Source organism: Peromyscus leucopus, chromosome 7, assembly GCF_004664715.2.
Source record: "Peromyscus leucopus breed LL Stock chromosome 7, UCI_PerLeu_2.1, whole genome shotgun sequence".
In the NCBI taxonomy this organism is placed as follows: domain Eukaryota; kingdom Metazoa; phylum Chordata; class Mammalia; order Rodentia; family Cricetidae; genus Peromyscus; species Peromyscus leucopus.
In genome coordinates, this window is record NC_051069.1 from 30,317,077 (window position 1) to 30,329,160 (window position 12,084).

A 12,084-nucleotide genomic window follows, 5' to 3' on the forward strand; every position below is an offset into this window, starting at 1 on the left:
ATTCTGACTGAGCGCTTGTTAACATTTGACACTAGATTCAAAGACAAACCTCTTTAGTACAAAACCAACCACTTCTTTTAGTGTTTCCTTTATACATTAATTTCTTCTTTTAAACTTTCTTATTTATTCTTTGTGTTTTTCACATCATACATTTCCATCCCATTCATTTCCCTGTCCTATCTGTTCATATCCACCCTCTGCCTTTGCAACCTCCCTTCCAAAATAAAATAAAACTTAAGAGAAATAAAAGGAAAGCTCAATTTCATCATGGAAACTGTAGTGTGACACAGTGAGTCATGTAGTAAACCCTTTTGTCCATATGTCTTTACTTGCAAGTGTTTATTGCAAAGAATCATTGATCTGGTTCGAGGCCTCTGGTTTTTGCTACACTATTGATGCTGGGCCTCACTGGGACTCCTCTTGGTTATCCTGCTGTTGCTCTGTGTTGTGGAAATTCTGCAGCTTTAGGTCTGCAGGACCAATCCCTTCATGTATTCCAGCAGATCACAGATGGGGTGGATGTTTGGGTGTGCCAGCATATAACCCTGGCCTGCCAGCTCTGCCATGTCCTCACCACCAGGGTGAGCTCTCCTGCATTGCCCTGGCTAGTTCACCCCCTGCCAGCGATGAACAGGGGGTTGGGCCAGTTCTCTTGCTTTCATGTACCCAGGGTTGGTTCTGCCACACCTACACCTTTAGGGCCAGCTCTGCTGTATTGCTCAGGCATGGCGTAGGGGCCTCTCCGAGTGCGGTAGCTGATGAGGGACAGGAACAGCTCTCCCACTCTTATGACTTCAGGGCCAGCTCTCCCACCTGCCTCAGACGTTGATGGGCAGCGCCGGAGGGGGGAATTCCGCCCTGCCCCCATGCTGCCACATGACAGATGAGTAATGGGGGCAGCTCTCCCATGCTCACAACTTCGGGGCTGGCTCACCCACACCTCTGTCAATGGGGTTGCCTCTATTGTGCTCCCCACTCGAGGTGCAGGGCCTGCTCTGCACCCTGTGTTGCAGCTGGTGGGGGGCAGGGACAGCTCTACTGCTCTTGTGACCTCAGGGCCAGCTCTCCCACCTGCCTCAGGTGGTAATGGGGGATGGTGGTTAATATATATATTTCTAATAAATGTATATTAATAAAAATATTTTCCTTAAAAGAAGATAATAAAGTGATTTCTATGGACTTGGGAATTGTAAAAGATGTAATTGAGCCAAAGAGATGGTTCAATGTTAAGAGTGCTCTGAGTTCAGATCCAAGATCCAAGCAACAGCCAACATGCCTGTATCCCTAGCATTGTATTTGGTGGGGGGCAGAGACAGGAATATTACTGGGGGGCTTGGTGGCTGCCAGCTTAGCTCCAGGTTCTATGAAAGACCCTGTCTCAAAGGAATAAGGCTGAGTCATAGAGCAGGACACCTGATGTCCTCTGAGCTCTGTGCACAGACATCCACATACAATTGTGTGCGTGCACCCCCCACATTTAATTGTGATGATATCTTTTATATTCATATAGCCTCTTAAATTTCATGTATGTATAAAAATATACTTAATCAGCTAAGTTATAACAAAATTGGAGGGTATGTAAGCAAAAATCTTATCCATAATGTGTTTCTGTTGTAATTTTAAAAATGTAAGTATAAAACATGGTATCTGTACAATCTTTATGCCATTAGGGTTTTACCTACAAAGTGTATGAGGTTTTTATTTCTCTGTAAGACATAAGATGCATATTAGTGTAATACCAGGAAATTGCAAACATCTTTAGAGCACATAGGAACTAAGCTTGTAATTCCTGGCTCCCTCTGTTCCTTTTCTGGGAGTTTTGGTCAAGTCTGTCTTTTGAGCTTATGTAGGGATGGTGCAGTTAAACATCTGGGTATTCAAGTAGTAAGTGCAAGCTAAGCGCAGCACCAGATGGGTGGAGATCTTTTTCAGTGCTCTGTGACTTGAAAGTGAGTAAATGAACTGCTTTTCCATCTCCTAAGACTTTAGAAATAAAGGTTCCTTCCCCTGTGACTCTTAGTGAGAACAGTTAAGATAAACCCATTGTCTTATTTAGGGTTTCTGTTGCTGTGATGAAACATCATGGCCATAAACAACTTGGAGAGGAAGAGTTTGTTTCAGCTTACAGTTCTCCATCACAATCTATCCCCAAGAATAGTCAGGGCAGGAAGTCAAACAGGGCGTGGAGGCAGAAGCTGATGCAGAGGCCATGCTAGAGTGCTGCTTGCTGGCTTGCTGTCATGGTTTGCTCAGCCCGTTTTCGAAAAGAACAGAACCACCTGCCATCTTTGCTTTAAAATAGAATTTAGTGATTAGAGAAAAATGGTTGTGATTTTAAAGGTTGTGTTTCTCTGTACTTTGTGAATATAGTAAGTGGACAGTGAGGTGGGTGTTGCCCTGTGCGCCTTTTCTTCTGCTTCTCAGTCCATTCCTGTCCCCTCCATTCTTTACCATTTTCTTGTAAGAGAAAACAGCCCAGGAAACTTGTTAATGGCCATGCTGTCTGGGAAAAAATTCTAGACTTCTTTGCCAGAACTCCCTGGATGTTGCAGGTCTTGGCAGTATGCATCACTGCTTCGGGGTGGGAGTTTTTTATAGTATTCTAGGCAGTGGCCACAGTTGATAGTAGAAAACAAAGGGTAAGTTTTGCTTTGTTTTGATCTTCTGGAGTTCTGTAGCTCAAAGAACCCAAGCGTTTCCTTTGGTTGATAGACTGCAGGTGTGTTATCCTTAGTAGGCACTCAGCTGAAAGTCCTTCCCTGCCAATTGATAATCTTTGATAAATAAGAAAGAGCCTATTCCCAGTCTCTCCTTCTCATAAAAGGATTATCAGGTGACACAGGAACACTGTATTGATTGTGTTGTCCTTTTGGGATTACCTCTTTTCTAGAACAGTGTCCTCCTGTTCCGGAATCCCTTTCCATGTATCATTGTCTTTTATGTTAACATGTCATGTATGTTACATGCGTGGAGATTGTAGATGCTTTCACTTTTTCTGTGGATCAGTTTGATTTGAATAAGAAGTAAAGTGACTTTGTCATTAAACTTGTCTATAGGGTTTGTTTGGAAATGAAACTGCCTCTATGATGAGTGGATTGCAGTTATTCAAATAGCATCTAATTCTCACCAAGAAGCCTCTCTGGCTAGGGAGGTAGCGTAGGCCTCTTATCCCAATACGATGGAGGCCAAAGCAGAACAGTCATGGGCTTGAGGACAGCCTGGGTTGTGTAAGGAGACCCTGTCTCAACTCCCCCCACCCCCAAAGAAAACAGACAAACAGAAAAATCAACCCCTGCCCTCTTCTTAAGACAGGACTTTACTCTGTAGCCCATGCTGGCCCAGGACTTGTTATGTCGTTGACACTAGCTTTGTACTTGGAACCATCCTGGCTCTACCTCCCAAGCTGAAGGCTTGTGCCGCCATGTCCAGCTGTAATACTTCTTAAAAAAGACAACCGGGGAAAACGCCTTGGTTCTTTGAGCTTCAGAACCCCAGAAGAACAAAGCAAAGCAAACCATACCCTTTGTTTTCTACTTGAGGAACATATTTTTAGTAGCTGATAATACTCCAAAGGTATTTTTTTTTCAGAGTTTCTGTTATGAAAGCTAAAAATAAATGAGAATGAGATTTAAAGAACAGGTTGAAAAATGCAGTGGGCCCTCTGACCCCATTGTTGTCTTGTTTTGGGAAAGTTAGCGTAAGATTGTAATGCATTCTGATTTCGCACAGTCAGTAGCTGTAATAACACTCTTACAAGTAATGACCAATATTTGTTCTTGTTTTCCCTCTGTTTCAGGTTTCCCCTCAAAAAACCTATAAGGTAAGTTGTTCAGTTATTTTTATACAGAGGTTGGAGTTAGACTTCAATTAGAAGCATTCCTTTGAAATTATGGGGATTTTTGTGGTTTTTGAGAGCATGGATTTAAGTAGTACAAACTTTCATAATGCCTCACAGATTTCAAATACAACAGGTGTCGCATATTTTTTCTGGAACACAGCCTTGTTTTGATAATATTTCCAATGTTTTTAATGTAAGCATTTTAAAAGTTTATTCAAATTGACACTTTAAGGTCACTCCCTATGAAGAAATTGAATTTTAAAACTTGTGACTGTTTTGAATTGTGAGTTGCTTGGGGAGGTGAAAATGGATTGCTAGTTTGGGTATGTGTTGTCACTCGAGTGCCTGTGACTTCCTTTAATGAACTTTGGCACTGTTTTAATTGTTTTAGGACAATAACAGAAAAATATTGAAGCTACTCGGAGTTGTCTGTGCCTGTGTCTGCCGCACACATCTTGAGACTCCCCAGCATCTTTTGTTCTCTCACCTAAATTATCATAGATCTTATTTAAAATAATGGTAACATACCATGCCTAGTGAATCCAACCTTTCAGTTAACCAGAAGTATGTGTACCATAGGCTACGATTTTTCTTCTTTTTTAATCACTGAACCATCATCTGATGCTTGCAGTTGGCTAAGTTGTAATAAAAACAATAATTCTGATGTCATCTTGGATCCAAAGGCAGTGGCTAAGGCTTCAAGTCTATGAAGGCAGGGTTGAAGTGAACCGTTCCTAATGTAGTTTTGTTTTTATATATTGTTTTTACATTTGTTACATTTCTATAGTGATTTCAGCTTGACTATACTATGTATAATGTCAGGGAATGTGTTGAGTTCTTTGAGGCGCTGTTTTCTGACTGTTACATGAAACTGTAAAAATCAGTAAACTATAGGCAGTTATTTTTAAGAATAAAATTAACTTTAATAATAAGTACTACTTTTACTACTTGAGGACCTTTTATAACCAAGAAAATAGACTGTGTAAATTGAATTTTAAAACTCTTTGAAAAATATAGAGGCCTGTGGTATGTCAGACAAACTTAGTTCCTAGTTTTTTGGGGGGGGGGGCCCGGGAAGCTAGCTCAGTGGTTAATCGGACTTGCTGCTCTTGTAGAGGACCAGAGTTTGGTCTCGGTCCCCCACATTGGGCAGCTCACAATCTCCTGTAACACTAATTGCAAAGGACTTCAAATTCTCTTTCTGACCTTCATGGGTGCCTGCATACACATGTGCATATAAACACGCACGCACACACATGCACAATACAAACACCCCATAAAAAGATACGTTTGTATAATTTTGACATGAAGTTTTATTGTTATGCTTTATTTTACAGTAAATATTTGATTGTTTTAACTTAGGCATGGAAGTATTTTGAACCGAGAGTCACCAACAGATAAGAAACAGAAAGTTGAACGCAGTACATCACATGATTTTGACCCCACAGGTAAAAATACTCTTGTTTTTCTGAAGAATGTTTTGAGAATAGTGAAATTCAGAATCATACAACTTAAGTGAATTGAAGCACTCAGGTGTGGCTATTCCTACCCCTCAGTCATACCCTGCAGTTGTATAATATTGCTGCAGTCAGCAGGAATGAATGAATGCATGTTGAACTCAGCATTGTAGACGCCACATTGGAAGCACCATTGTAGGAATTATGTTAGTCATAGAAATAGAGATGTCACGATTAGAGATTGAGGGTACACTGAGGTCTTAGAATCAAGATGTATCATGGTGTAAGTACTAGTGTGCCATAAAATGAAGGATATTAACCACTGGGAACTTGTGCGTTCACTTACAACTCAGGTGTGATTGTTGTGAATTAATTAATTAGCTGCAGTGCAATGAAAAATTTATAATTACCACGTTGTGAATAAGCAAATGAACAGAAATGCCCTTTTTTCATCTTCCCTACCCACCATTTTTTTGGGCATGTGTTTGTTTTTGTTTTTTGAGAAAGGGTTTCTTTGTGTATCTCTGACTGTTCTGGAACTTGCTCTGTAGATTACGCTGGCCTCGAACTCAGAGATCCACCTCACCTGCCTTGAGTGCTAGGATTAAAGGCATACTGCATAAAGGCATTAGTCACCACCACTTGGCTTGTGATCTTTTTGCTTTTTGAGACAGAGTCTTCTGTAGGTCAGGCTGGCCTTAAATTTATGATCCTGCTTCAGCCTCTCAAGTGCTGGGATTCTAGTCACGTGCCACGGTGCCTAGCAGAAATCCTTACCTTTCCTCAAGTGTTCTGAACTCAGTTGTCTCGCAGCCTCCATCATGCTGACTTTTCCTAGAACTTTCATGTCAGCCAACATAATTTATATTCTTTTTTTTGTTTTTTTTTTTTAATTTTTATTTTTCGAGACAGGGTTTCTCTGTGTAGTTTTGCGCCTTTCCTGGGACTCACTTGGTAGCCCAGGCTGGCCTCGAACTCACAGAGATCCGCCTGGCTCTGCCTCCCGAGTGCTGGGATTAAAGGCGTGCGCCACCACCGCCCGGCCCTTATATTCTTAATGTTATGCACAAGGTTGAATTCTGCTGCTGTTTCCTTTTTCCATGTAATCTGTGTTTGCTTTTTCTATTTAAAATTTACATATTCTTTGAGCATGTATTTTATTTAGTTGTGTGTCCCTGTGGCAGAAGATTAACAATACACCAGTATGAGATGTATAAATATGTTTCTTAAAGAACTTTACTGTCGCCGGGCCTGTGTCACATACATTTAATCTCAGCACTTGGGAGGTAGAGGCAAGTGGATCTCTGAATTTGAGGCCAGCCTGGTCTACAAAGCAAGTTCCACACAGAGAAACCCTTTCTCAAAAAAAACAAACATAATTTTTTTTTTAAACTTAGAAATACAATTTCAAATATTTAATAGAATGTTAATGTTTGGTGTGAATAATTGAAATGTTTCATATGTTTTAGGATAGTTTTCTTAATTTTGAAAAAATATTGTAAGCATTTATCTAAGAAGGGAAAACTAAGAAGTAAGTAATGAATAATTTGCTTTGCATCTTGGTTAGTAGTAAAGAAATGAACAGTTAGTTTAGGTGGTGGGAGTAGTAACATGTCAGAGATCTCCATGAAAGCTCTGCACTTCTGATGCCCAGGTTCCAGGTCATGGGCTCAGAGGCTTCTAGTTATTTCTGTAGCTAGTTGCTGTCTTTAGTAATGGTCACAAGTTTCTTCCCTATGTTCTTGAAAATGCCATAATCCTTTTAGTCTTGTTAGACATATTCTGTACGCTTATCTGTGAGGTACCCATTTCCAAAGACAGATCTCAAAGAGGTACCATACTTCCTGGTGAGCCGAGTATAGCTTTAAGTGCTTTTTTCATCTCTACAATTACCAGATGATACATTGTGCAGACTATTCATGTGTTGTTTTGTTTGTATTTTTATTCACTGTCTTTTCTTCCATAATCTGTAATATGTCATTACCTGTGCTGTTCATGACTGACTATTCTAAGTGCTATCATCTGTGATGTTCATACTTCATGTTTGCACGATTTAACTTGATCATGACTCGTTCTTTTATCCCCCATGAATTTCCCCCTTACATTGGTCTCCATATTTTCTATATCTCTCCTTTTCTCCCGCTCTTGTGCAGATAGCTCCTCCAAGAAGACAAAGTCTAGTTCAGAGGAGAGTAGATCCGAGATCTATGGTAAGCTGATGTAGCTCATGCGGCCTTGCACCTTTGCAGCTTGCTCCATGCTGTCGCATTTTGTTTTGGTAACTGCAGCCTTTCTTGTCTGCTCTGCATGGCATGATCTTCTGCAGGGAAAGGGAGCCTGGGGTTTGATGTGGCTGTGATGTGGAAGCTTAAGATGACTAGAAACTAACATGATAGGTTGAGGATAGGCCATGTTACCCATTTCCTCCTCGTTTATCTTAGGAAAATGGGGTCAGTTGCCTCTGAATAACACTGATGGGTTTTGAATTATTGCCAGTCTCTTCTGGTCTCATTCACAGGTTTTGAATAATGTAGAACTTAAGCAGCCCAGTTATTTCCTATAAGAAGAGTTCTGATATCATTTAAATGTGTTAGCAGTTCTTTGAAGTTTTTGGTTTATCTTTTATTTATAATTTTTAATTGGTTTATCACCTGGAAAAGTCATTCTTGTAAAATGTATCCCTAATTGCAAAAACTTTTAGTGTTTTATTTTCAGGCTTAAAACATTTGTGCCTTCTAGAATTTTCCCTGAAATTTACTCTGAGTAGGAAAACTTCAAAATACCTTTAAAAAATAACCTTTTATAAAGAGTAAGTTTAACCTGAATGATGAGCAAACACACAATGAGAATCTGAGTATTTCGAGACTCTGTCCTGCTCTCCTAAATACAACAAACTATTATGGAGTTCATGTAGATTTTTCCTCTTTGATTTTTAAGTTTTTGGAACAGAGTTTTACTGTGGAGCCCCAGGCTGTCCTGGAGCACACTTTGTAGTTCAGCTGACCTCAAACTTGCAGTGTCCTCCTGCCTCAGCTTCCTGAGTGTTGTGCTGTGCCTCAGCACCTGCTACCTAGTTAAGCTACTCTAAAAATCACCATTGAAAAACTAAGCAGATGAAGTTTTCTCTAACAGAGCCAAAGTCTGTCAAGTGGAAGTTTGCTCAGGTGTGTTTGTTTCTTACTTGGCTCTATATGAGGAGAAAAATGTATGGAATTAATTGTCCATACTTCCTTGAGAACATTTGGCAATTGATGCCTGCTGGCATATATGACTTAGTGCCATGAAGCCTTAGTGTTTGGTTCTGAAGCAGTTAGTACTTTATGTTGGGTTTTCTCTGTTGTGTTGTGTAGGCCTTGTGGCACATTAAGTTTATGCTTTTCTTTCCTCCAAAGTAGTTTTTAATATTCTGTGTTTCTGTTGTAAGCAAGCTCTTCCTGCAGTTTTTCTTTGCTGTGGAATGTGAACATTATGTGTGTGTCTCCATTCTCCCCAGAAGCCTTTTCAGTGTTGTGGTTCACCATTTTTCCAGATCTTTGTGTGTGTGTAGGAGCTTGTTCATGTTGGATGAGGACTAATGATTTAGGAGTCTGACAAAATACTGTACTAATAATTTTCTTAGAGTGATAAGAGTTTTATACTAGTCCAGACATGCCATTGGCTCAGTAGAACAGAAGCATTTTAAGTGGTGCTCAGGAAGTAGGGTGTGGCCTCTTAGTGCATTTGTCCCTCGAGAACCCTTGAAATTCCTTTTTTTGATTGTTGTTGGAGGACTTGAACTGTGACTCCTCAATAAACACTCATTAGAGGGATGAGTTAATTAAGACAGCTAGCATGCGAATGTTAGTCTTTCTCATTGTGAACATGGTGTGTGGAGAGGCTACTTTACACTGTGCAGTTAGGTTAGGTGACGAGTGCACGCTAGGGAGGCAAGGAAAGTTTGGAAATAGGATATGACTGAGTAGAGTCCTAGCAACCAGGGACATTCTGTTCAGTGATGGTCTTGTTATAGGCCCACTTCAACCTGTGGAGAGTGTATTCTCTTCTCTGGGATAAAATTCTTTAGTTGGTGCTCAGTACAGATGTCACTCATAATTTCAACTCACTTTGCCATTCTTAGAGCTGCTTTGAGGGTTAGATTGACTTTGCCTATTTGAAGAGGAAAGCAAACTTTGTAAAACTTGAGTGCAGTCTGGTCAACATTCCATTTGTCTCCTGTACCTTTTGGAGTCTATTGCATGTGTATGGATATATTTTCTGAACTGTAATTTTAATATGCTCATTTTCTATTGTATGTAGTTTTTTTGGAGACAGGTGCTCATATAGCCCTATATGGCCTTCAATTCCTGATCTCTGCATCCACCTCTTGAGTGCTGGGCTTATAGGTATCCACCACCATGTTTAGGTTGTTGTTGCTGTGAGATAGAGTCTTGCTATATGACTCTGCCTGGTCTTAAACTCAACACAACTTCCTGAGTATTGGGATTATGGGCATATCTCTAGTACTGTAATGAAGAACTTTGTGGGAATCTGTGTAAGAATAAGTCAATGTCTCTTAAAAGCCATCTTAGCACACTTAGGCTGCCATAGCAAAATACCATAGTCTGTGTGGCTTAGAGAACAGAAAATTTATTTTCTGGGAGTTCTAGAAGCTGGAAGTTTGATTCATAAGTGCTCCTGTAGGCTGGTGAGGTTGCAGATGGTTGCTTTCTTATTCTCCCTTCACATGGACCTTCTGGAGAGAGACTGAGATTCTGGGGTCCCTTCTCACTCTGTCCCGAGAGTCTCACCCTCACCATCTCCTCTAACTCTGCCTGCCTTCAAAGGCCCTCCTGCAGATGTTATCACATTGGGAGGCAGGGCAGCAACATAGATTTTGAGGGGAGATGAACATTTAGACCATACTAGAAGCAAACTTTGAGCACAGGTATCCCTTACCTGGAATGCTTGAGACCAGATGTGATTGGATTTTGAAATATTTGCATATATACAGTGGATTTGTAGGGATGGAGTCCTGACATAAACTTTGCTCATATTTCATACAATATATATTCTGAAGGTAATATTTTTAGTAATTTTGAATGGTCTGATTGAGGTTTATCATGTGTAGTTAAGTGGAGCTTTCCACTGTGACACCATACTGGCATTCAAGATGTTTCAGATTTTGGAATATTTTCGAATTCAAATTTTTGGATTAGGAATGATCAACCTTTACTTGGATATGGTTTGTGTATTTCAGAGAATAATTTTTAAATATCATGCCTTTCTCTCATTCAAGTTTCTCTTTAAAAGGAGAGCTCTTGGTTTGATTCTTGCTCCCACCAACTTTTTATTTTCTCTGTCCTTCAGCTTTGCAAAGAACATTCTGCATGAGCCTTCTGTGTTCTCATAACTCATTCTTTTACTCTTTTCTCTTCTTACTTGAAATCTGGCTTCTGAACTCACATTATCTTAAAGGTAAATCAGTATCTTGCTTGAGATCTGTTAGCATTGTCTGCATTCACACCTCCTCTGAACTGCTCAGCAATGCAGATACTCTTTCTTGCTTTCTGTAACATTTCTTTGATCTGATTCTTTTCTCTTTGAGTTATCTGTTTATTTGATTGGCAGCTCACTTTAACCCTACAGATTTTTGTATGTGTGTGTATGTCTGTATGTGCCTGTGCTTCTGTGTGTGCATGTTGTATTTGTACCCATGATCCTGTGTGTGTGTCCATGTGTTTGTGTCTGTGCTGTGTGTGTGTGTGTGCATGTGTTTGTGTCTGTGTTCCTGTGTTTATGTATACGTGTGTGTGTGTGTGTGTGTGTGTGTGTGTGTGTGTGTGTGTGTGTGTGTGTATGTATGTTGGGTGTTTTCTTTGATTGTTTTTTACCTTAGTTTTGTGAGACATGGTCTCACTGAACCTGGAGCTCACCAGCTCAGCTAGACTGGTTGGCTTAGCAAGCCCTATGGATCCTCCTGACTGTCCCTCAGCACTGGGATGACTGATGTGCACCCCAGTGATGAACACAGGTTCAGCTTTCATGTTGGTGTTACCCATGTTTGCACTGCAGGCACTCAGCTGTCCCAGCCCATTGTTGTGTTCTGAGATCAGGTCTTGTTATGTAGCCCAGGCTGGCCTAGAATTTACAGTCTTCTTGTCTCTGTATCCAGTGCTGGGATAACAGACAGATATCAACAAGCCTTGCTTGTAGTTTCCTTCTTTCCTTCCTTCCTCCCTCCCTCCCTCCCTCCCTCCCTCCCTCCCCCCCTCCCTCCCCCCTCCCTCCCCCCTCCCCCTCCCTCCCTCCCTCCCTCCCTCCCCCTCTCCCCCCTCCCTCCCTCCCTCGCAGAGGGTCTCATGTAATCTAGGCTGCCTTCAAACTCTGGAGGTAGCTAAGGCTGACTTTGAATTCCTTAACTTCCTACTGCCTCCTCCCAAGTGATTAGATTAAAGATAACTTTGGAATTGTTTTTTTTATCTTTTTTTTTTTGGTTTTGTTTTGAGGCCAGGTTTCTCTGTATAGTTCTGGTCCTGGCTGTCCTGGAACTCACTCTATAGATCCGGTGTTATATTTTAAAAGCGGCAAGAAAGAATCACACCATATAACAGGGCCCACATGGGAAGTTTATTGAGGGGAGGGAAGGGGCAGAGAAGGGGGCAGAGACAGGTCCCTGGGGATGAAAGTGAAGGAAGAGAGGGATGGGAGGCAAGGCCCTCCTTTTATAAGGAAACTTAGCAAATGCACACACGGGGTATTTTTAGTGGCTGCAGCTGAGGTATATTCTGTCAGAACCCTAAGGACAGGCCA

At 40.9% G+C, this 12,084-nt stretch overlaps 1 protein-coding gene across 3 annotated transcripts in view; it reads left to right on the forward strand.

Annotated features, from left to right (window-relative positions):
• Arhgef12 (Rho guanine nucleotide exchange factor 12) overlaps positions 1 to 12,084 on the forward strand; it is a 143,295-nt gene that overhangs the window by 55,985 nt on the left and 75,226 nt on the right. For 2 of the 3 annotated variants that reach the window (XM_028866313.2, XM_028866314.2), the window contains exons 2-4: positions 3,797 to 3,820; positions 5,201 to 5,286; positions 7,449 to 7,505. In XM_028866313.2, coding sequence (XP_028722146.1) covers positions 3,797 to 3,820; positions 5,201 to 5,286; positions 7,449 to 7,505 — 167 coding nt within the window. The remainder of the gene's footprint in view (positions 1 to 3,796; positions 3,821 to 5,200; positions 5,287 to 7,448; positions 7,506 to 12,084) is intronic. The other variant, XM_028866315.2, reaches the window with a different exon arrangement.